Source organism: Trachemys scripta, chromosome 15 (genome assembly GCF_013100865.1).
Source record: "Trachemys scripta elegans isolate TJP31775 chromosome 15, CAS_Tse_1.0, whole genome shotgun sequence".
NCBI classification, from domain to species: domain Eukaryota; kingdom Metazoa; phylum Chordata; order Testudines; family Emydidae; genus Trachemys; species Trachemys scripta.
In genome coordinates this window covers 20,049,603-20,075,524 of record NC_048312.1, presented here as the reverse complement: position 1 = coordinate 20,075,524, position 25,922 = coordinate 20,049,603, and the positions used below count along the sequence as shown (strand labels likewise).

At 41.8% G+C, this 25,922-nt stretch overlaps 1 protein-coding gene across 2 annotated transcripts; it reads left to right on the top strand.

The window, feature by feature from the left end:
• Positions 1–155: 155 nt before the first annotated feature.
• On the top strand, positions 156–25,922 carry SMPD4 (sphingomyelin phosphodiesterase 4). Of its 2 annotated transcripts, XM_034791263.1 has the most exons (20): positions 156–261; positions 1,156–1,242; positions 1,778–1,864; positions 3,142–3,284; positions 3,435–3,510; positions 4,192–4,300; positions 4,830–4,882; positions 5,528–5,679; positions 7,116–7,248; positions 8,722–8,793; positions 12,685–12,774; positions 15,307–15,452; positions 16,110–16,200; positions 19,051–19,151; positions 20,439–20,602; positions 21,462–21,667; positions 22,313–22,546; positions 23,910–24,041; positions 24,213–24,341; positions 25,098–25,922. In XM_034791263.1, exons 2-20 carry the CDS (start codon positions 1,204–1,206, stop codon positions 25,422–25,424), a joined length of 2,484 nt encoding a protein of 827 aa, XP_034647154.1. In that variant the 5' UTR covers positions 156–261; positions 1,156–1,203; the 3' UTR covers positions 25,425–25,922. The 2 variants fall into 2 exon arrangements, with proteins under 2 accessions (XP_034647154.1, XP_034647155.1); XM_034791264.1 differs by lacking the exon at positions 12,685–12,774.

The following is a 25,922-nucleotide window of genomic DNA, read 5'->3' as shown; positions in this document are numbered from 1 at the left end:
CTGCTCTGCCGCGGCGCTGCGGGCCCTGGGGGCTGGGGAGCTCCATGACGCAGGCAGCAGCCACCCACGCGAGGCCAGGCCCCGGTATTTGCCCCGCGGGCTGCTTTCCCGCCAGCCGGGAAGGGGGGGTAGTGCGTCACTGCAACGCGCCGAGAGAGGGATGACGTCTAACGATAGCGCCGGTCCCGAGGGGAGGGGGAAGCGGCGGCGGATTGAAAATGGTCCGGGGCGCTAGAGCGCGGGACGGGGCAGCGGGGCCAGGTGAGGGGCCTCCCCTGGGCTGGGGGTGGGTACAGGCTCCCGCGCGAGGTGGGGAGACGCCCCCTCCCGCCCGGGTCCGGCTCCCGGGAGAGCGGGCTGGAGATTGGGGGCAGGGCTGGAGGGGTCTCAACCCTAGGGAAGAAGGTGTAAACAGGGCCCCCAATATCCAGCCCTTGGAGGGGTCTCAGCACTAGGGTGGAGGGTGTAAGCAGGGCCCCCAATATCCAGCCCCTGGAGGGGTCTCAGCACTAGGGTGGAGGGTGTAAGCAGGGCCCCCAATATCCAGCCCCCTGGAGGGGTCTCAGCCCCACCGCTCCCCAACAAACATAAAACCTTCCAGGATCCTGCTTCTCTTGGTCCCATCTGGGTTCTTTCCTGAGAGACAGACGTTGGTGGTAATGTGTTCCCTGTGTCAGCAGCCACCACCTCGGGGGGGGGGGGGCTATAGCATGAGCTATTTGAAGACAATCTCACATTTGGATAGTGTCTTCTTTCTCTTGCTGGACTGGTGCTTCCATAAACACGTCATACAGTCCATGTCATACAGGTTGTGTCCCCTAGAGATGGTTTTGTTCCCCTGCATTGGCTACAGTCTAATTAAACTGAGGCTCTTTTTGCATCCTCACCCATCCCCCAGTTATGTTTATTTGGACAGGACTGTATTATTTCTATGAAACTGTGCGGTGTTATCAACTATGGGGGAAATACAGTGTAGTCACCTTTGTCAGGGATCTGCCTTGGTTTACTCCAGCTCCCCAGTCACACAGACATAATACACATACATTTTGCCTGTTTTCATGCATAAACATGAACATATCAGAAAGTGAGTTGTAGCAGTGTTATAACGTGAGATTTTAATATTCACTTAGATGTTTCTCTCTCTTTTCTTTGCAGTGGTTTCCTGAGACCACGCTTCCTTTGGGGTATTGTAGAAAGACAGTTATGGCTGTCCCTCACTTACAACAGCCTAGCTTCCTATTGGTAAGTGCCAGTACAGATGGTTATTGGCATTAGGAAAGTCTTGTGGTGATAGTGCTTTTGACTAATGAATTGCAAAATAATCACTTGAAAATTTAATCCTCCACATATTAATTCCTGACAATTTCTCTATAAGCAGAATGCATAGCATAAAATCTGAAAGCATTCTGTGGAAATGCACTGAGAAAGTTCCAGCTCCTCTTCTCAAATACTCTAATGTGTGTTGACCATTCTAAATGTCATGTAGTCTTATTTTCATAGCACTTAAATGGTCACAAATTGAGTACTTGCTCTTTAATTTAAAACTTGTAATGTAGATCCAAGTAGGTAAAAAAAACTATCTGAGATTTGTCTTGAGTTAAAAAATACTTATGTTTAGAATAAATCTTATGATGGAAACAATGACAGCCCATTGCTTTTTTACAAGAGCGATATAGAACATTGTAACTAGAGAATTCTCTGCCAAGATCTTTACAAGTGTTGCCTTTTTTACTTTCTCTTGAAGAAGTGATCTGATTTCAGTTTCTGTCTATAACAGGCCAGTTTGAAGGCAGATTGCATGAACAAGCCCTTTGCTCAGAGGTGCCATGATCTGGAGATAGTCATTGAAGATTTTCCTGCCAAGGTACAGAGCAGCTATCTTTTCATGAATGTAGTATGAGCTATATCTCAGTGGAGTTATAAAAATATTATTTTAAAAATATTTTTCTTTATTCCTGCCTTTGTAGAGAGTTTTAATATTCTTATATGAAGTTTTATGAGTTCAGTAGTTTCTCAAAAGTTACCTAACTTCTCCAGTAGTTACAAAACTCCAAATTTTAATTGATCACTTTCCTAATCATACTTCTTATTCTCTACTGAAATGCCAAATATGAGGACACTAATATTTTAAGATGTGACACATGATTGATATTAACCAGTTGAGTTGGAACATAGTAGTCTAGGAATAAAGAATGAGGTTTTCTATCACCTTAATCGCTCTAGATTGAAAACTTTTATGGTAACAATATGGTGTGCAGATCTGGTCACCACATCTCAAAAAAGATATACTGGAATTGGAAAAGGTACAGAAAAGGGCAACAAAAATGATTAAGAGTATGGAATGGCTTCCATATGAGGAGAGATTAATGAGACTGGGACTTTTCAGCTTGGAAAAGAGACTACTAATGGGGGATATGATAGAGGTCTATAAAATCATGATTGGTATGAAGAAAGTAAATAAGAAAGTGTTATCTAGAGGTCACCAAATGAAATTAATAGGTAGCAGGTTTAAAACAAACAAAAGGAAGTATTTCTTCACACAATGCACAGTGTGTGGAATTCTTTGCCAGAGGATGTTGTAAAGGCCAAGACTATAACAGGGTTCATTAAAGAAAGGTCCATCAGTGGCTATTAGCCAGGATGGGCAAGAATGCAAAACCATGCTCTGAAGTGTCCCTAGCCTCTGTTTGCCAGAAGCTGGGAATAGGCGACATGGGATTACCTGTTCTGTTCATTCCCTCTGAAGCATCTGACATTGGCCACTGTTGGAAGACAGGATACTGGGCTAGATGGACCTTTGGTCTGCCCATTATGGCCGTTCTTATGTCCAGTCTGTAAAATTATGGGAAGCGAGGATTTAGAAAACAGGCAGAGTCCAACTTCACATCAAGGCGGGGATATATGTTTGCATTTAAATTTCTTTAAATTATTTCCACTGAATGTTCTGCACATAGAAGTGTGTCCTGGAAATAACAAAAATGATGCATATATTGACTGTAGTTGGTGGAAATTTCTTGCATTCAGATGTCTGAAATTAAGGCTCTTCAGACAAAGAATCTACACATGAACAGTAATCTTTCTTTTTTAAAATTTTATTTATCTATTATGACTCCACTCCTTTTTCTGGTTGTTTTCCTGTAGGAACTGCATGCCATCTTCCCATGGCTAGTGGAGAATATTTTTGGTAGTCTGGATGGCATAATCATAGGTTGGAATCTTCGCTGTTTGCACGGAAGAGCGAATCCTACAGAGTATGCTATTGCCCTGGATTTCCTGGATCCCAGGTAAATGTGCTAACTTCGGAGCAGTGAAAAATTCACGGTGAATTAATAAACCAGTATTTGATATGTTTCCTCATATGTAAACATTCAGCTACAAAGAGGCCAAAAAAGAAAAAAGATGCTCACAGTGTTTTTCCTCATCCTTGCTTACAGTGGCCCGATGATGAAGCTGGTTTACAAACTCCAAGCTGAGGAGTACAGATATGAATTCCCAGTCTCCTATCTTCCAGTAAGTAACTGTTAAAAGTTATGTAGGAGAAAATTATTTTGGTGTTGCACCTGTTGGAATGTTACTTACTCAGATACTCTGAGTTCAGGATAGGACCTGCCACCGTAGTATTTTAATTACTGTTTCATAGCATAGCAGGCTCTGGAGATGGGATTTCTAGATTGTTGATTGTTTCAGAGGGCTGTTAGAGGCAGAGCATTCATTGTCATGATGGATTTTATAAGAAGTTGTGCTGTTAGCTTGTGTTACTATCAGCAAACTTTTGTGCTGTTCAACTGAGAAATTTCACTTCTCTTTTTTATTATTTGTTCGCCAGAATAGGCACTAGACTATTTTTGTCTTGATTACCAATAGATGGAGTTTAAAACTTCTCTTCCAAACTTGTTGGAAAGCATCCCCACCTCTAACAATATCTCACATCTCTCAGACACTTCATTCCTGTAAGTTTAGTGAAGATTAACTGTCTTCCTGGTTATGGAACATAGCACTTTATGGTTGTAGGAAAACAGCTGTCCATGGAAGCTTCGTGAAATAACTTTTCCATTGCAACCAGATAGTCACAATCTAGAACAAAGAACCAGACATCTTTTTACAGTCCAATACAAGAATACATCCTCAAAAACTCATTCACATATTCTTAGTAGACTGGTGTAGGTATCTCATTACTCCCTCTCTTTTCAGGGCCCCGTGAAAGCTTCCATGCAAGAGCGAGTCCTACCAGAATGCTCACTATACCACAACAAAGTCCAGTTCCCTCCATCTGGAGGCGTAGGTTCCAACTTGGCCCTCAGTATCCTTTTGACAATTGAAGGGTTTATATTTTTTAATTCCTTTTAATATTTTAAGTGACTGAAACTGAGAAAGCAAGATCCATTTCTGATGTTTGCTTACTGTACTTAGCTGTACAGTGATGTGCCTTAGTCCAGTGCTGCTGTGTTCAGATTGCAAACACGGTAGGGGAATGTTTAGACTTAAACTTGTCGTCCATTGAAATCTCGAATGTTTGAAAACTTCTATTCTGGCCTCATCGAAGTTGATGGCAAAACTCCCTTTGACTTCAGTGGGCCCAGGATATCACCCCTTATGTTTCATAAATATTTCTAGGTTGTTTGTCTGGTAGGGAGAAAAAAACCTAAACTACCAGACAGTGTGTAATAAACACCCTGGGAAGAGAGCAAAAGATCAAATCTGAACTTGCCGTTGAACTCTAGAAAGTCTTCTAAAACTAGTACTGAGATACTGAAGATTTAAAGGGCCAATAATTCATATCATTTTTCCAATAAGCTGTACTTATTGTATCCTTGACTCTGTCTCTCCAGATCCATTTGAATATTACATGTTTTACTTTGCAATAAGCCTTATCACACAGAGGGTAAGTAAATTTAATGCTTTTTTCCCTTTAAAGTAGCATCATTCTGGCAAACTATTTCTTCACTGCACTTTGAAAGCTTCCATCTCTTCTCTAAATGCAAGAACCCAGTTAAACTGAAACTTGCACCTGTTGCCTTATAAATACCATTTGATATGATGAAAACATAGGCAGTGATGATACACATGTAGATAATTGTACACATCTTCCTCTTCTCAGTGCTGCATTCCATTGTTGGTGGCTGAGGATGAATGAGGTATAGAAATTTCAGTTCTGTGCACTCTTACTTTATACCTGCTGAGCATGTTGACCATCATTCGTCCTTTGTTGAACAAACAATAGACATGGCAGTCTTATATTGCACACTAAACTTTCCTTGTTTTTAGCAGTATCTTATGTTGCTGTCAGATGTGAAGTGTGATTCAGTACACTGAATCATTCCCAAAGAGCTCATGAAAATGCAGATCTTTAAGGCTAGAATAAAACACTATGAACGTCCAGTTTGATTTCTTGCATAACACAGGCCATAGAATTTCATCCAGTAATTCCTGCATCAGACCCAGAATGAAATTTATCATTCCCAGTGATTTATTGTGACAGCGTGTGTATTGTCTTATTGTAGCTATATGCTGTGTATCTATATTCCAGAACTCTCCCACCACCCATCATGTCAGCCCTTCAAACAGCGCTTACTTCAGTCTGGTGGACACATACCTGAAATGGTTTCTTCCCACAGAAGGAAGTGTTCTTCCTCCACCTTCTTCCAATCCTGGGGGGGGCATCCCTTCACCTGCTCCTAGGTAATGACTTGGTAAACTTGCGTTATCAGTGCTAGACTGCATGGGCAATGCTCACAAAAATTGGCTTGCTTCAATGATGAGTTCTTGCCACAGATAATGTAAGAAAATGCCACCATTTTTATATTGTGTGTATCCATACATAAAATAAATATGATTGTACCTGTATAGTAGTCTTATAATGGAGGATATCATATGGGGGTCACTGAAAGCTGAGAAACTTTTATCCTGAAAGTTTGCTGGCCTGCAGTAGTAGTAGAGCCAGAGATGAGTTATAAATATGGTTTGTAGCTGTTGGATTTTTTTCATTCAACACCACTAATTATGGCTCCTGCTATATGCTCTGACTAGTGTGGGACACACTCACCATCCACCCCGGAGTGGCTTGTACCACTTAATGCATATGCGGGCAGTCAGGGAGCAATTGAATTGGTCTTGGCTGTAGCTGAAGGAACCTCTCATGTTCTAACAATTTTACTGCTGACTCCAGACAATTTTGGCAAACAGTAACTTCTGTTTTAACTTTCTGATGTTGCCAGCTTCAGTCGTCTCTACTGCTATAACCTTCCATGTCCTAGTTAAAAATGTGTCAGTGTTTCCTTGCAAGCTACCAGTTGTTGTGGGTTTCTTACTTCATCTGGTATACAAAGCCTGGGTGGAATTTTTATTTTACTATCCAGCGTATAACAGGGTTATCAAAGTTAGGTGACAGACTATGCATAACTTTATATGTTGATTTATTGAGCCACAAACTGAGAAGGACCCGAGGCAAGAGTTTCAATCTCTTACTAAAAGTTTTTGAGCTTGTTTGTAGTTTTAACTTATGCTCTTCAATTAGCCTTGCAAAATTGACATGAAAATTTACTGGCACATGTACAAAATGTACTTGTCTGCCCTTTACAATGATTAATAATGATAAAACCTGATATCTTACTCATCTGGGATGAGTGGGAATGTACAATTTTGTAAGACTAATTTTGAATTTGGTATTTTTATGTATTTATCATCAAAAATGTTTATTTACTCAAATATATATTATTGTGGCTTTTTTTAACTATGGCATTTTGAGTGACTCCCAAAAGCTCTCCCTCAGGCTTTCTTCAACCTTAAACTAGAGTAAATTAAGTCTGTTAAAGATTTAGCTGCCTAATGAAAGCCTAACCTCACAATAAAATTGAATAGGAGACTGGCTAAATAAAATAGTGTACTGCAGAATGTAGTGTGTGGTTTGCATAAAATAATAAATGAAAATAGGCACTGGACACTTATGCTGTGGCTAGTAATTGCAATCTCTTGCTTAATTTTTTAAATTCTAATTACGCAGATTTATTTAGCACAAACTCTTATCCAGTTTATGTCCTTGTGGTTACAATTTATGACCTCTGTCCCTGTACAGAGGCCCATTGACTTCAGTATTTATATAAACTTCTCTTTTAAAGATCCCCAGCAGTACCTTTCACTTCTTATGGCATACATCACACTAGTCTGCTGAAACGGCACATTGCCCATCAGCCTTCAGTGAATGCTGATCCTGCTTCCCAAGAGATCTGGAGATCAGAAACAGTGCTTAAAGTGAGTCTGATTAATTTTCTTATATTTTTAAAGTTAGAATGACTGAAAAAGCTAATTTGCGGGTAAATCTCTTTTTTCGTAACTAAAGATCAGCTTGCTTTTCCATTCCTCTCTAGCTTGCAGTCTGTTAATGGAACTTAGCAGTGCAGCTGTTGTTTTCTATTAACATAATATAAAGAAACATAAGATAAAAAGGCACTGCTAAGTTGTTAAGCAACTGTTGCCACTCTTTGGATTTTAGGGGCCTGAGTCTCATCCAACTTACACCAGATTAAGTCTCCCTTTATTTAGGGAGAGAAATATCAGGAACTAGAAATTTATTCAAAACCTGATATAATGCCCCAAGGCTAAACTGAAATATTGATTGTACAGTGTAAGCTACCATAGTGTATGCGCAATGATCTTGGGGCTTTTATTCTTAAAGCAAGTTGGAAGGGAAATGAAAACACACGGAAGAGTCAAAAGGGATAGGTTATTCTGCTAAGGTATTTGAATTCAGGGATGGATAAGTAATACCTATAGGAAATGTGTGATGTGCATCCGAAGAAGTGAGGTTTTTACTCACGAAAGCTTATGCCCAAATAAATCTGTTAGTCTTTAAGGTGCCACCAGACTCCTTGTTGTTTTTGTAGATACAGACTAACACGGCTACCCCCTGGTGCTCGTTATGTAGTTCACTTGCAGCCTTTTCCCATCTCCCTTGAGAGAGAGAGACAGACACACACATTCTTATTAAACAGACATGCCTGTTAATAAATGAAAGCTACTAAACTTGGATCACTGGTATTTCCAGATGAGTGTTCTGCTGTATGAGCTAAAGGAGGAACTCTTCTTTCAACTTTTCAGAACTGTGTTTACAATTCCTTGGACTTTATGATCTATATGGTAGCTGTAGCTTGTCCTATTACTTTTCTTGTATTTATACGAGGTGTTTTGACTTGTATTGTATAATAGTCTCCTAAGAACAAATAGAGAGAGAGCGTGTTCAGTGATAATACAAGTAATGGCAGAAACATAATGGGCCTTAAAAATATTGAGAAAAGAAAACATACACCTTTGTGGGGTGCAAAGTGCTCTTGCACCTGTGTAACAACAGTGAAATACAGTAGATGGGTTTGCATGTGTGTAACTGGGAGAAGTTTTGGCCTCATAACTGCAACATGCAGTGTAACTATACAGATGTGTGATTGCAGATATTGTGAAATAATACTTAGGGATAGTATTATACTATGTGGTTCAGACTTATCTCACTAAATGTAATAATTTAATAAAAGTGAACTTGGAAAGAGCCAAGTCCGTAAAAACGGAAACATCTCTAAGTACATGCTCACACTATTTTACAAGTATAACATAGTCTTTTGTTGAGTGATGTACAACAGACTTCAATTTGGCTAATCAAAGGCAGATTGTGACTGGCTATTCCTGGGTCTTCCCTCTTTTCCTCAAGCTGAGAAAACATTTGTTGTTTTGCAGGTTTTTGTTGAAATGTGGCTTCACCATTACTCACTGGAAATGTATCAGAAAATGCAGTCCCCTCATGTGAAGGTAATAGCCTGTGCTTCATTCGTTGGTGTCTCTTGCTTGTTGGCTTCTTATCTTGGGGTGAACCTTTGTCACTTCCCATCTTACGGAGGACTTTTAAGTGGATGGTTACAAAGGAGTGTTCTTAAAAGCATACATCAGAGCTTCTAAACTGCAGTGATGAAAAGATGTTGTGAACAAGTGCTTGTGTCATCCAAATTTGCCTTTGTTGCAATAGCTAAATATATATAAAGTTGACTTTGTGGAACAGTCATAACAATCAATGCTACTCATAGTAGTTGGAGCAGTAACTACTGGTAAGACTTCAGTATAAAATGCCCTGTTAAAATCCCCCACAAAAATGTCAACATGGCATTACAAGAGACCTAAATTTGGTTTCTGCAGCTGACGGTGTTACTGAGGAGTTAATGAGTCATTTGAAGATCCAGTGGCATGTTTTTCAAGAGCAAAGATTTTAGCCTAAATCCAATTTCAATGGGTTTTCATAAACTGTCTTTATAGTTTTAATTGGGTAAAGCGTATTCTATATTTCCTACGCCAGAAACCGGCATTGTTAAATGTGTGCTGCATTTCAATGGTGGCTGAGGTGCTTTCTGTGTATATGTAACTTTGGGATCTCTTATAAGGTCTTACTTAAATAAGATATTACATTGATTACAAGCCATTTGTTCTAGCTGTTCAAGAATAAAACTGATGTGCTTAAAGGGGAACCTGGTATCAGAAGAGTTGGGAGTGCTGAGATTTGAGGGAATTTGGAAAAATTCCGGCGGACTGATGATTCTCAGGATTCCCAGTGGGGAAGAAATGCAAAAGTTATTAAAGGCTTGTTCATGTGTGAAGGAGTAAGATGAGAGTTACTTGACTGGGAAATTCTGAGCCTTCACTTCATCAGGTTATAAAACAAATATTTGTTAGGGAAGAATGTTGAAGATCTAAGTGTGGTGAGTTTGTCTGTTTTTATTAAAAAAAAAAAAAAAAAAAAAAAAAAAAATTAAAAAATTAAAATTTGAGCTCAAATTGCAAACTCTTAATAAAGATGGTAGGTCTCCACTCAGGAACCCCAGCAGCATGGCTATGCACCAATGATGGAAAGGCTTTGCTTTTAAGTACCTTTGTTCTCTGTCTGCATAGTCTTTGTGCATGCAGCTTTATGTTTAGGTAAAAAAAATGCATCGCTTTAAACTTCTCTCCTCTGTTCACCCTCTGTTGCTGAGACACTGTCTTCTAATGTTATAGCAGCATCCAGGCAGATGATGATGATGATTTCTTAGTGCTCATAAAACAGTGTGACTTATGCTGTGGAAATGTATGGGTAGTGCCTAAAGGAGTTTTGCCACCATAGGCTCCCACCCAGATGCACTGATCAGGCGAGGATTGAGGCTGTGGCTGTCTGACGGCTTTCTACTTCTGTCCCTGATTATTTCCCAAGAATCACTAGTTATGGGCATGTAGACGAATGAAATCCTCCTGCTTTTGGGTGGGTTGCAGGATAGAAAACAAGGGCAGGGAAATGGCATCCCCATCCAAAAAGGAACCCTCCTCCAGAACTCTGAGATGTAAGACTTTGGAAGGTGTGGAGACAGCACTATCTCTCAAGCAGTGAGTACTTAACTGACCAGAGTATTATCTGGATTAGTTGAAAAAAACTAGTGAAGTTTATCAGTCATTCAGACGTGAGTGAGAAACTAGAACTTGCAAAATTTACATTTCTCTGGTATTCAGAGGGGGTTTTTTAATTGCGGCTTTTGACTGCCAATCTAAAGAATTCATAAACTTTTAAAAAGTAAAGTGAATAATGACCACGTGTCTTCCCCTGTTTCCGTTTATCTTTCTGCATGTGTGGAGCAGAGGGATGGTCAGTGCCACAGAAGAGCTCAGAACCTGGGCCCATTCATGATTTTGAATGTGCTATTTTAAGTCTCTAGCTACAAACTTTCCTGTAAAGAGCGGGGCTGGGATGGCGTCCACAGAACTTGATGCACCTTCCCTCAGCAGAAAAACATGGGGTGTCTGGGAGGGCCATGCAGGATCCCAGCTGTGTCATTTCCCATTGCCCCCTCTGAAGAAACAGGCAGATCCTAAGAAAGATTCATGTCATTAAGAATCTCTTTTACGTCAGTAATAAAAGGGTGGGGGTGAGGTATGGCGAGGAGCCAGTAGAGAGTTTGCTTCAAGAATAATTACTTTCCTTTGTGATTACTCTGCTTGAAATTGCTCCCAGATCTGGAGTGAGCCTGAGGTTGACACTGTTATGCTGGGTTTGATGATCCCCCATTAATTCAACTTGATTCAATTTCATATTTCGCCCTTTCTATTGTACTCTCCTTTCCTCTGTCTGTTTTGCAGCTGTTCAGTGTGGGCCAGGTGTGCAGTATCTGTTTTCCTTTTAGCTTCTGCTTTTGTCATGATTTGATTTATTTTAAAGGGTCAGTATCTAACAGGGTTCTGTGTAAAGCCTGTTGTGTTTACATTGCCAGGGATCGCAGATCTCAGTAACAATTGCATGTGTGGCACTCTTCAGGTGCCTAGATCTTGCTGCAGAAAATGGGAGGGGAGTTAATTACCATAGCAGAAGATGGGCTCTGCTGTTGGGGAGCTTGCAGTGGCATTGCTACCGCTCTCTTAGCAGTGTCAAAGCAAAGCAGAATAAATCTGAAAAACTGAATTGAAAATAGAGGAGAAAGGAACAGATAAACTTAGAGGAGGTGTGAGACGGAGAGTTAGTTTAGATGCCTGATATTGTTGATTTGGGTCTCTGTTTAGGTGTGCATTTTGTTTTGATTTTTTTATTTATTCCATACATGTCAATGTGGCTACAGTATCCTCTTCACCACTATATTGATTAGTTTTAGAAAATGTTTCCTGTCCAAGGAGGAGTGTGGTTGAGACTTGGGAAGATTTTTCGCACTCGCCTAGAACCTTAATGGCCGTGTTTTTATTTCAGCAAGCCAGCTCTACAACAAGCTTGTCTTTTTGTTTGGTTGGGCGTTTTTTTTCTAGTGTTTTCCCCCCCCTCTCTAATAGTAGAGGCCATTCTCTCTTGGAGACCTATTCACTTTCCACAGATTTGAATTTCCATCAACAGTATTTCGCCTTTAACTAGAAAAACAAAGCATGGAGGCTCCTATCTGGTGATTGTCAATACTGCAATTAATTGGAGAGGCTCACAGCGGTGCAATCAACCCTTTACCTTTTCACTCTCCATGTCCCTGGGGAAAGATATGTCCCTGTATTGGCTCCTCTGATTCTCACTGGCACACAAGCAAGAATCCCAAACCTTGGTCTGCCAGTGCACTGCAGGCTAAGGGATAGCTTTACAATAGTTTTCATAATACTAGTTTGGAAGTAAGTGTTTCCAGAAAAATGATTGCTTTTGCCCCACATCAAAGCATTCCACATGTTAATCCCTATATTCAGCTATTCTGTCCTGCAGGTTAGCTGTTTTCAAGTAGAGAGGTTGGACTTAGTTTCATGAGCCTAAGATTTCCTCAACATGTTTGGCGGAAGCTGTGTGTCTCTATGCACGGCTTGTTAAGTCACTGATACAAGCCTGCTGCTTTTGTGGATAGGCAGAGACAGAGCCGACTCAATCCGAGCTTCCCCCCAACCCACTAATGTTAATTGTGAACCCAACAACAATGTCCTGTCAATTGCTTTTCCAATTTGATGAGGGTCAAGGTACCTGTGGAATCAAGCAACTGAATACAGAAGGAGAAGAGGATACTGTGGCTGCAGCTGTTGTGATATGTTGTCATTGACTGTATTTGTGACTTCCATTTTTTCCCCCCACAACCCTTTCTCTGGATCATTCACACTGTTTCTTGTTTTTTTTTTTTTTTTCTCTTGCTCTTTTCTCTCCCTCTTTCCTTCCTTTTTGTTTCTGTTGTCTCTCAGCTGGAGGTTCTCCACTACCGACTCAGTATCTCCAGTACACACCACAGTAGTCCTGCCCAATCCGGCTACCAGGCCCTCCACGCATACCAAGTATTGCCATCTTTTCATTTTGTTTCTTTTTCAAAAATCTTGTTTCATCATGTTATCTGCAAAGTGTATTAACTGGCACTAGCAGAAAAGGCAGCTGTACAGCAGGTTTGCAAGATGATTCAGAGATTAGTTCCACTGAAACAATATTTGGTAAAGATCGGTGCAGCAGATACTGAGAGATGCTGATGAACACCTTGGAAAAGGATGTTAGATGTATAGCACATATTAGGACCAATTGGGATCCCCATTTTAAGAGATGCATCTCTTTTAATGGATTTAAAGGGAAAAAATTGACACTGTGCTAATATCTCCTTGGCCCAACAACTTGCTTTGCTAATGGCAGAATTTTGTCTGTCATGTACTGCTCCTTTAAATGAATCTTGCAGGGAAGAGGAGATCAGAGATTGCATGGCTGTACCCCTAATGAGAGAGGTAGGTAACGTAAACAATCATTCTACACTTCCAGTGAAACACAGCTGGACAGTGTTAAATTAATATTGGCAGCCTGAGCTTGATTGGCTAACTTCATAAAGGGATATGTGGGTTGCACATTTGCGGATTATTCAGGACGTGCCTGCAAAGCCATTCCTGTTGGAACAGATTCCTGGGTTCATCCTCCCTATTTCAGCCCTTTACTCACTGGTTCCTCATTTGGTGGGGCACACAGTCCATAAAGGCAAGTTAACGTTGGTATGAATTCTCCCTGCCTTAACCACTTAATCCTCTGCTTTTGCCTAGGCAGCATGAACACTTTTACTATTAATCAACATACTGCTTAAGAAGGAAAATAAGAATCGACTACCCGGTGCATTGTTTTATAGCCTTAAATCATCATGCCAGTCCATAGTGTTGTTCTTAAACTTATGTGAAATATGTATTTTCTCCACCTTCCTAGGTGAGGGGAGGAATGATTGGGCAAACATTCCTGCAAATTAGGGCTGGAGGTCAAGAACTTTTGGAAAGAGTGGGGAGAATAGAAGTTGCCTTTTAGCTTTAAAGAACAATGCTTGTGGTGATGCTGGTGATCCAGGTTATGAGGAAATTAGCCTGTCAAATAGCTTTTAAGTGACAGAGGATTTGTTAGTGTGAAAATGAACACTGGAGTTAAATGCAACCACACAAACAGTTGAAGACTCATATAAAACAACAGAGAATGCTTTCTTGGAGGTAGTCAATGGCCAAGATTTTCAAAAGTGACTAGTGATTTTGGGTGCCCAGTTTGAGGTTCCTTAAAGGGGCCTGAATTTTCAGAAGGTGGGTGCTCAGCAATTTGTGAAAATCAGACCCGATAAGGGTCTCAAGATGGGCACTCAAAATCACTAGCCACTTTTGAAAATCTTGGCCTAAGTTCATAGCACCAGAAAGACCCTACCTAAGATGTCTTTGTTAGGTATTTTCTCCTTCAGACTAACTGACTCGCAGCCACCTATCAACTGGTGTGACCCCTTTTGTAGCCTCACTTCCGCTGGTGATGGACACTGGCAGGAATACAAATGGAGTTTTCATTAATCCTAAATAATAGGGCCTCCCCCCCCTTAGAGAAGGCATAGATCCATCCAACTGCACTGCTGCAGTCAGAGGCCCTTCATCGCCTGCCATCAGTCAGTAGTTGAGCCTTTTCCCAGAGGGAACCTAGCTATGTAAAAGTATTAAGAAAATTTTCAGAACTGTTTAAGCATATGAAAACTGTTAGCTGCTTCCCCACATCCATTGCAAGCAGGAAGGGCTTTAAAGTGTCATCATAGCACCAAGAATTGTTCTGAATTGCTCACACACAATTAAACACATTTAAAAGATAAGAAGTAGTATCCTAAAAAACCAAAACAACCTGTCCCAAGCAGCCAAGCTATGCAGCTCCGAAGTTTCACCTGAATGCAGCTTCATTATAGCATCCGAAAATCTCCGTTCACAGCTGCTGCTAACACATGCAGCCCAGTGCAACCCTCCATCACTCTTGTTTTTGTTGCTGTGGTACTTGTGTTTGGCTATCCTTGATCTCCCCATCTCCCACACTTCCAGTAAAAAGATTGAATGACACCCCTACCCCCAAAAAAACTTATACTGATGTTAAGTGCAACAGGATCATTCAGGGCATGAGCAACAGAAGCAAATATTACTCTTGTCATAACTTTTTTAGAATTTTTCTTTTTTAGGAGGCAGAAGAACACCCACATAAGAAGGAAGGCTTAGTAGAGTGTGAGCTGAGAGCATAATAATGGTTCTGTTGTGTTAACAGACACTTAATAATTAATAATAATAAATAAAAGAATGGATATTCTTATTTTTTCCTGAGAGGGGGTAAGTTAAAGTAAAACTTAGTGATGTTCTGTTAGTGAGCTGTTGAAGGCAGAGCTGTGATGCAACTTGTTCTCTTGGGGAGATAATTTGTTCAAATCGGGTGACACAGAACTAAACAGGTAGGGACACTCCTGTTCTGTTTAAATGTCTGATGTGAAAATATCTTTGTGCTGAGCTCCCTCATAAAGGATTAACAAGCAAAACTTATCTTTCTGCCTATTGCTTTAAATCCAGGAATCATTTAAACCCACAGAAGAGCATGTGTTAGTGATAAGACTGCTCGTGAAGCATCTGCACGCTTTTGCCAACAGCCTGAAACCAGAGCCACTCTCGCCCTCAGCCCATTCCCATACAGCGAGCCCACTGGAGGAATTCAAGAGGTAGGTATACTGTCAAACTGCCTTTCGAGCATGCAAAGCACTAATTAATACATACTTTGTCAGTTTTGCTTTTGTTGAGAGCTTGAAATTGCATTATTAGGAGGATGAGAGAGCCCACTTTTACACTCCTCATGCACTTTGGGCTGGAGTCCAGATCAGAATAGGGAAGAAGGAAGTAATTGCTTCCAATCCACAATGTATCCACAATGGAAAATGCTTCAGCTTTTTTAGAAAAGGGGGAGGGGATCAAACTGCTTTAGAGGTGCTAGTGTTTGTTCTGAGAACAGAGGGAAGTTGAAGCCAGTTTAGAAGAGCAGTCAGACTGGTGCAGAAATAATTTCTGTACATATCTCTGCAAAGGACACATGCAGATCAGTATTGGGTGGAGGAAAAGTTGTGTTACTGAAACTGCACCAGAGAGAAACCAGAGAACACTGGGCAGCCTTCTTAGAGGCACTTGGGTTGCATTTGGCCCTGGAATAGCAGGTTGTGTGCATCACTATTAGAACTTTTCAGACATATTCAAATCATTGGCTCCTTCTTCAGCTGAGAAAGAACCTATCAAAACTCGTTACTTCTGTATTAAATGTTTGAGATATTACTTTATCATCTATTATTTGTTTATACATGTGTCTTTGTGTCTGAATATCATTGCAGAGTTGTGATTCCTCGGTTTGTCCAGCAGAAGCTCTATATCTTCCTGCAGCATTGCTTTGGCCACTGGCCTCTGGATGCCTCTTTCAGAGCTGTATGTACCAGCTTTTATTTTTGCTGAGTCCGTACAAAATCAGAGTTAGTTAATAAAACACTGGGCCAGCTCCAGTGATAAAACTACTGTTTTTGTAGAACTGTTCCCTGTTCATGATTTGTTTCCTCTGGAAGAGGGAAAAAAACATTTATTAGGACTAGAGTTAGAAAGGTATAGGACGGGGAATTCTTAGATACTGATGAAACTATGTGGTGGTGGTTCATTTCTCTTTCCCTTTATGGTTGAGAACAAGCTATTCTTGTAGAGAACCTGTATGTTTATGGATAAATTTGTCCTATCTAATAATACACTCTAATCTTGTTGTAACTAACCAGACTAGGAGAAGAAATATAGCTTTAATTTTTTATATCAAGATGTTTTAAATATACATTCCTCCTCCTTGGGGGAAGTGACATGGCTGGGTCAGTTATGTTGCCATGTTTGGCAGATAGGACAGAATAGACCACTGGGAAGCCTCTTGGGGTGAAATCTTAATTCAACAGAAGTCAAAGTTGTCATGGACTTCAGTGGGGCCAAGATTTCACCCCCTGTTGCCTAGTAGTTTCTTGTGTGAGTGCCCACTGCTGTGTTGGAGAAGGAGGACTGAAAAAGCATTAATACAAAACGCTATTCAGCCCATCCTCCATGTGTCTCACTAGACTATATGGTGCTTCAGTGAATATTAAATGTCAGAATAATATCACAGTCCTCAACCGTGATGACTACATTAACATGGCCAACCAACAACTCTCCGACACCACCTGTTATAAAGAACTCAGAGAAGATCCCTCACCACAATTTACCCAGGAATTTAAGGATATCATCAAATCCTTCCCCAAACAACTCCAAGAGAAACTCTACAAACTCATCCCCCAAGAACCCTCCCGGGGACCTTCTACGTGCTTCCCAAGGTACACAAACAAGGGAACCCAGGCAGACCCACCATATCTGGCTATGGCACTCTCACGGAAGGATATTGGGGCTTATAGAAACCATCCTCAAACCACTCACCAAGCAAAGGGCCAGCTTCCTCCAAGACACAACCAACCTCTTCCACAAACTCTGCAATATTAACCACCTCCCTCAGAACACCATCCTTGCCAACAGGGATGTCACTTCACTGTACATCAACATTCCTCACAATGACAGCATAGCTGCCTGCTTCAAATATTTACAAAACAACGGACATCCTGCTGATATCCAACCTAAACATATTGCTGAACTCATCGATTTCATCCTCGGCCATAACAATTTTACACTTCCAGAACAGCCAGGGGTACTAGGATGGCTCCCCAATATGCCAGCCTCTTCATGGGCCACCTTGAGAATTTCTGGACAAATGCACCATGAAACCAATAATGTATCTGAGATACATTGATGATATTTTCATCCTCTGGACAGACACTCTCTCATAGATTTCCACCACAACTTCCCACGGATCACCATAACTACTTTCATAGATGCAGTAACCATCCCAAACACACCAAGAAATCTGTTATCTACAGCTAGGCACTCAGATACCACAGAATATGCTCTGAGGAGAAAGTCCAGGATATACACCTTAACACGCTCAAAACTGCCTTACTAAATAACCACACTTCACCAGAGAAGTAGATCCCATCATGGAACAGGCCACCCAAATACCTCGAGAGAACTTGTTTCAATACAGAAATAAACCCCCCTCCAACCACACACCCCTAGTTGTTTCATACCACCCCACACTGGAACCCATACGAAGTATCATCAGACAACTAAAACCCATGCTTGATGAGGACCCCATTCTGAAAGAAATCTTTCCTGAACGTCCTCTTCTGGCCTTCAAACAACCCTCCCAACCTCTCCAAGCTCAGCATCAGAGCAAGCTTCCAACAGACCAGGACACACCAACTCAAAGCAGCACTAGACTCTGCCACTGGTCGGTATAGTGGGGGACTTACATTGGCGGGAGCAATGATTGTAAATTTGCAATTTACGTCAACCTCACTTAGGCTTGGTCTACACTACCCCCCTAATTCGAACTAAGGTACGCAACTTCAGCTACGTGAATAACGTAGCTGAAGTTCGAAGTACCTTAGTTCGAATTAGTTCGAACTTACCTTGGTCCACACTCGGCAGGCAGGCTCCCCCGTCGACTCCGCGGTACTCCTCTCGGCGAGCTGGAGTACCGCAGTCGACGGCGAGCACTTCCGGGTTCGACTTATCACGTCCAGACTAGACGCGATAAGTCGAACCCAGAAGTTCGATTTCCAGCCGTCGAACTACCGGGTAAGTGTAGCCAAGGCCTTACAGAGTGAGGTTGACGTAAATTGCCTTATGTTGACCTAACTCTGTAGTGTGGACCTGGCCTAAGTCCGTGTCCTAGACCTGAAGAGCACTGTGTAAGCTTGAAAGCTTGTCTCTCTCACCAACAGAGTTTGGTCAATAAAAGATATTATCTCACCCGCCTTGTCTCTAATATCCTGGGTCCAACACTGCATACACCAATACTAGTACATCAGTTTGATTGGTGGATGCATCTTCCTTTCCATGGCAGCCACTTGAGCACTCTTTCATTTGACGGTTATTGTAGAGGGTGAGCTGCTTGTTCAATACAACCAGGCATTTCCTAAAATGTTTTGTTAATGGATTTTTACTAAGCATTTAGTTCTCTTCAGCTCTGATGCAAGGGCACATGATCACTAAAGACTGACTCTTCAGGGCTGAGACTTTTGCAAGATATTTTCATTCCTTAAGCCTTTTGTTGGTATTAAGAAAGTGGGTGTCATTGCCCAAGGGACTTAGCAAAACAAACAAGCAAAATCTTCCTTCTTCAATTGACTTGCTTTTTATGTTGTTGTGGTTTTGCTTCAGGTCCTGGAGATGTGGTTAAGCTACGTGCAGCCCTGGAGATATGCGCCTGAGAAACCACTTCAGAGTGCAGAGCCTCAGCCTCGCAGTGTATCAGAGAAATGGTAAACAGAGGATTATTCCTGAGCAGAATCTGCAGCTCACTCTAATCCTGGCTTCAGCAGATGGCATCTGTTAACTGTTAGAATTTTGCATATGAAAATCTCGAAGACAGAGTTTTAAATGTTGTTCCTTGTAAGCATCTAGTTCATGGATACTGAACTGTGGAATTGTGACCAAGCACCCTCTTTCTTTATCGCGAGGTGGGGTCACAGAATGGAAAAGGTTGAGATCTGCTTTCCTAGTTTACCCCATTCAGTTCCTCCTGACATGTTACTCTAAGTAGCTTGCTTCATACAGCAGGTGCCAGACTGGCTTTCCTGCTGAGGAAGAACAAAGATGGCATATCCGTCACCCTGACATGGGTAAAAGTATTTATTTGGCTTAAAGCTATATTGATAAACATAAGCTCTGTTCATTGTTTCCTCTGTGTGGACTCCTTGGTGTCTTTCCCTTTACTTCACCATCTTTCCCATGTTCAACAAAGTCCTCCCGGGTGGCTCCAACATTACAAACTACACTGCTCATTGCATTGTGCTGTGTCCAAAATCCTAGGTCATAAGAACAGCCATGCTGGGTCAGACCAAAGGTCCATCTAGCCCAGTATCATGTCTTCTGACAGTGGCTAATCCCAGGTGCTTCAGAGGGAATGAACAGAACAGGCGGTCATCGAGTGATCCATCCCCTGTCGTCCACTCCCAGCCTCTGGCAATCAGTGGCTAGGGACATCCAGAGCATGGTTTTGCATCCCTGACCATCTTGGCTTATAGACTATCCTCCATGAATTTATGTAGTTCTTCTTTTTTTAACCCTGTTATAGTTTTGGCCTTTACAACATCCCCTGTCAACGAGTTCCACAAGTTGACTGGGTGTCGACTTTACCAACTGTTCTGAGGCACCTCCTCCTTCCCTAAGACCTATAGTGGCACAATCCATTCAGCGGTGAGGGTGGGTTTCATGGAGAGGCAGCACCAGTTTCTCTGGTTCCTGGATACTTGTGCAGGAGACAGTGATAGAAACCACACTTCAGGCTTCAGCTTGCTTCTGAAGTCCTCCCATTGCATGTTTATGCAACTAGATATCTGCCAGCACAAAGTCAGAGATTGTTACTGGTACCTAAAAACACTTGAGTAAGGAGGGACATTTTTTTGTCTGTGTGTGAAATGGAAAGGATGAGATCATTCCAGTTGATGGTCTAAAATATATTCTATGGGATTATTTATTTGACAGACTGAATATACTTACTCCTTATTTTAATGGCTGTATTCACAAACCCATTGTTACTTTGACAGGGCTCCCTTCATTCAAGAGAACCTACTGATGTACACCAAGCTATTTGTAGGCTTTCTGAACCGAGCTCTCCGCACCGATTTGGTCAGCGCTAAAAATGCCCTGATGGTGTTCCGAGTAGCCAAGGTCTTTGCTCAGCCCAACCTAGCTGAAATGATCCAGAAAGGTAACTGAATACCATGTTGCCTCCTTGCAGTGTTCTGTCCTGGTCTGTCCCATGGCAACTCTTTTGCCTCAGAAGCATGGAGAAATGCAAATTGGAGGATTCGGTGTCTGCCTCATGTGACATTGAAGTTCAGAGACCTGATGTCTTTGCTTCTATTTACAGTATTGGTTTCATACATCTATACAAGTTTTTCTTTTTTTTTTTCTAATTTCCATTCATCAGTCTCACTGATTCCTATTTGTTCTAACTAACATAAAAAAACCACGATGCTGAGTATTTTTAGTAAACAGAAACTCCTTGTCTTTTACAACCTCTTTATTGTTTGTGGAGTTTAGTTATTAATTAACTCAAAAGTAAAACTTTGTAATGCCCTACAGAAATTTATATTTACTCAGACTTCAGCAAGATGGCAAGTCAGCAAGAACTTGCACTCCAAGTTCTAGATATCAGTTCAAAGTGTCCTGAAAGCTGCATGTTGAGCGTACTGGGGTACAGTGGGGGTGGGGGGAACAAGAGGGTTTAGGCAAGCAACAAAAACTTCAGATGCTGGAACATGCTCAGCTGGGCAGGCATAGGGACCATAATATCCTTTCCAACAACCAATCATGGCCTAGAAGTACTATGTCTATATAGATTTAGATGCACCATTGTAATAGTGAAAGCTCTTTCTGCTGTATGAGTGAAGATTCAGTGGAAAACCTGAGCTAATAACTAGGGCCCCGCCCTCCTTCTCCACCCCCAAATAACCTTGTAACCTTGTTACAATGAGTGGTTAAAAAATTGTATTGCTAGATCCCCAAATCAGAGGAAGGTGTAACCTGGTTTTCTCCACCCCACATCATCTTATCCCAAATTCTAGGAGAGCAGTTATTCCTGGAGCCAGAACTTGTTATCCCTCACCGTCAACACCGAATTTTCATGACCCCCACTCTTGGTGGGAGCTTCTTGTCATCATGGCCTCCAGCAATCACAGATGCCTCATTTAAGGTGAAGAGTCATGTTTACTGCCTGGAAGGACAGGAGTTCCAGTACAAGCAGATGTTTGGTCCAGAAGTCAGGAATTTGGTAAGCAATGACCTTGCTTACTTGCTGTGTGTAAGCCCCTGAATATCTGCTCCATCACGTAAGAGGGGGGAGAAATTTTAGCTCTTTAAAAGTAGGAGATGAATCAGGAGTTGGTGGTGGTTGTAGAATCTGTTTGGAAGGTCCGTAACAAGTGTGAAAATAGAAATGTAGAGACTGCTTTCCAGTCTTGAAGGGTGGGGTGGACTGGGCTTGCAGCTTTGGAGCAATCTGCTATGGGCATGTACTTGTTTCATCTCTCAACAATGACTGTGTGTATTTCTGAGTCATAGTGTTAATAATCAATACCCAGCAGCAAGCCAGTTAAAAATGGTGTAGCAGAGGGAGAGGGTCTCTCCCTAAGCAGCAGGCTAGTGAACTGAAGGAAGATGCATCTCAAAGGAAACAGAGGGGCACTCGCATTCCTCTGAATACCCCAGCTGCAGTGATTTCCTTTATTCTATTGGAGTTAGAGCACATGACTACTACCAGCACAAGTCCATGTCAGCCAAGGGAGTGAATGTGCTGATTCTGTTCTGACTGTCAGGTCACCAGGCAGACTTGTATTCACACGCTGGTGCTTACTACTGACTTGTATCCTTTCTTCTATTGCTTTATTTAGTCATCCGCCTGTCTTTTATTTTTCAGGTATTAAGATTGGCCCAGTTAATAGGCCAGGCCCAGCAAACAGCAAAATCCATATCAGACCACTCTGCAGAGACCATGGCTAGTCAGTCCTTCCTATCCTGGTTTAGGTTCAGCCCTTCTGACATGAATGGTTCCTATACAGGAAATGACCTAGATGAAATTGGGCAAGACAGCATCAAGAAAACAGATGAATATTTGGAGAAGGCACAGGAGTACCTATGCCAGATCTTTCGGGTATGTAACTTCCTTCCAAGTGTTGTCACTGGGAAGTAGCATGAATGGGAGTCAGGATTCCTGCAGTCTACCTCTAGCTTTCTCACTTACTTGCAGTGTGATCATTGGCAAGTCATGTAGGCCAACATTTTCAAAAGTGGACACTCATTTTGGATACCTCAATTTTTGGTGCCCATCTTGAGACACTTTAGGATTGATTTTTTTTCCAGGGGTGCTGAGTGCCTGTAAACCTCTTGACTGTTACTAAAGTTGTGGGTGCTGTGCACTTGAAAATATCAATCCCAAGCTAAGTTCCCTCTAAGCCGCGTGGCCATGCAGCTGGGTATTAAGCCCCGTGCAGGGGCTCAGGACCTGCCTGGCCCAGGCCCACCGCAGCTGCCGGGGAAAGGAGACCCTCCATCGGCCCAGTGCAGCCCCACCGGAGCTGCTGTGGCTGCGGAGAGGTGCTTCTCCCCCGGCCCTGAGCTGCTGCGGTGAGAGAGGGCTGGGGGAGTCCTCTCTCCCCACCGCAGCCCCGACATAGCCTGTACCCCAAACCCCTCATCCCCAGACCCACCCCAAAGCCTTCACCCCTAGCCGGAGCCCTCACCCTCTGCACCCAACCCTCTGTCCCAGCCCTGAGCCCCTCCCACACCCCAAACCTCCCAGCCCCAGAGCCCTCACTCCCCCCGCACCCAACCCTCAGCCCGGAGCCCCCTCCCACACTCTGAACCCTTCAGCCCCACCTCCACCACATGAATTTTGTTATGTGCACCAATATGTCACACATTACCTCCATATTGGTGCACATAACAAAATTCATTCCGCACACGGAGATAAAAAATTAGAGGGAACACTGATCCCAAGCCATGTTAAACTAGGCACCCACAATAAGTAGCCACTTAGAAAAATCCCATATTTTTCCTACTTACCGAAGGGCATTTTATGGCTTACTGTTTTTAAAGCACTTTGAGATTTTCTAATGAAAGATGCTGTAGAAATGCAAAAGTGATAAAGCTAATAGAAGATGGCTGCTTCTCTCATTAAGCTGAAAGGAAGCAAAGAGATTTTACACAAGTTCGCTTGCACATGGCTGGGAGAAGATAGAACTAAGCAACAGCTATGGGAAGACTAGGATGTACTGAGTAAATAATACTTCTGTCTGCAAGGGCTTTGCCACCTGATGAAAACAATTAAGAATTTAGTCACTTTTTTTTATTATTGTAGACTGGTAAGTGGGGTTTTTTTCAGTACCTGTTCTGTTGTCGGTCATTGACTATGTGGTTCTCAAGGGCTGCACAGGAGCTGGTGAATGGGGAAATAGGTGGAACAGAAAAAGGTCGTAAAACCGAATAATTATGAAGAAATTGTTCTTTTTGACTAGTTGAATGAAGCCCAGCTGACCCAAATGATTATGAATTGTGGAGCAGCTCAGGATGAGAATGGAAAGAAGCAACTTCCAGACTGCATTGAGAGTGAGGATGGACTAATTCTTACGCCTCTTGGCAGGTATCAGGTAAGAGGGAAAAGCGTTCAGCCCAATACTTCTAGAGCTTCTGTTTAAGAAAGCAGAGTATATGCCTCTACATCAAAATAAATAGCTTGTCAGGGATGGGAGGAGAGATACCAGTTTATATGCAATTCAAATTTGATCTGTAAAGTACGTGATTTCCTTTCCTGTTCCTAGATCATAAATGGCTTACGGCGGTTTGAGATAGAGTACCAAGGAGATACTGATCTTCAGCCTATTAGAAGTTATGAAAATGCCACTCTAGTGCGACTGTTGTTCCAGTTATCCTCAGCAATTAATCAAAGGGTAAGTGCAATGAGAAGTCTTCTTTCTCTTTTTCAGTTGCATATTCCTATTCTCCCTCTGACCTGTGTCAATGTACAACTTACACACTTGCTTTGTACTCTCACCATTAATGTGACTTCTGCATGAGTTTGCAAATATTCCATAGGGCTCTTCTTCCAGCCTGGAATCACCTTTTTTCCCCTATTGCTCAAGAGTTGTAAATGTCACAACATTCTCTCCAAATCAGAAACAGTACACTGAAATGTATTGTTCATGGTAGATGAGGTAGAAGGAATATCCTTCACAGGATTATATTAGCACATACAAGCATAATGAAAGAACACTCTGTTTCCCAAGGTGTCAAAATAAGCAGGAAAAGGGTTAATCCAACCAAACCCTTTTATTTCTTCCTCCTCCTGCCTCTCACTCTTTTAAGCTCTGGCTTGCAACTTGATAGTTCTCTCTCCACTGTATCCTGACATAATATGTACACACCACTGTTGTTCCAGATTTCCTTCTGTTGGTTTAGTGCTTTGTACCGCTAATAGTAAATTAGCAGAATTACTACAGTACAAATGTAAATTAGTGTTGGAACAATTCTAACTTTTGAAAGACATAGGAGTTTTGAGTTATAATTGCTATAATCCTCTTTCCTGTCCTCTTAATACAAACCAAAACATAAAAGCAACAATTTTTCAGTGTTAACCTAAAATCCACATTTTAATTTTTGTTTACATTTTTCTTGTTCGGTTACTGACTTTGTTTTTCTTACCTTAGTTTGCTGATCAAATGGAGATTCTCTGCTCGAGGGAAGACTTTATTGGCAGGTTGTGTCGCTATCATCTTACCAACCCATTCCTTGCAGAGAAGGGCAGGCACAGCCCAGCACTGAAACAAAGGTCAGGACGTTCTCGGCGACCAAGGATCAGTCTGAGATTTCTGGCTAGCTACAGGACTCTTCTTTCTTTGTTCATGATATACTTCATTGCATCTTGGTTCTGCATTGGACCACTGGCCTGCACATTCATTATTCTCCTTGGGTATCTTCTTTATGCAATAGTAATGACTTTCTTCACTGAAAGGTGGAAACCTCATCAACACTAATTTTTCCCTTCAGTGTACACTGTAAAACAAACTTTTTAAGGATAAAAGTACAGTGCTTCGTGATTAAAAGGCTTCGGCAAAGGATCACTTCAAAACTTTTAAGTGTGTTTTTTTGTATTAAAGTTGAGCCAGAGGGATGGGTTTGTGGTTGTAGAAGCCACTGTAATCTATGTAAATTCTGTTTTGATAAACTGTCTTTTCTACACAGTTTACTGAATGTGCGGGATGAGAGACACTGCTTGTGGTTTGGGGAATAACCGCCAATGATTATGGAGCTGAAATGAACAGCCCGAAGTAGCTATGGGAAACTACACATAGAAACAGCTCTATATTTGGCAATCTATCCATAGTGCGGCTTTTTACTTTTACCACTTCATGTGGGAATTGGCCATTTGAACTGCTTTCTGCAGGTTTTATATCATGTTGTTGGGCAGGGGGTTTTCAGTGTGACAAAGGCAATAGTAGGCACAAATCATGAGTTCTGTACACAAAGCTGAA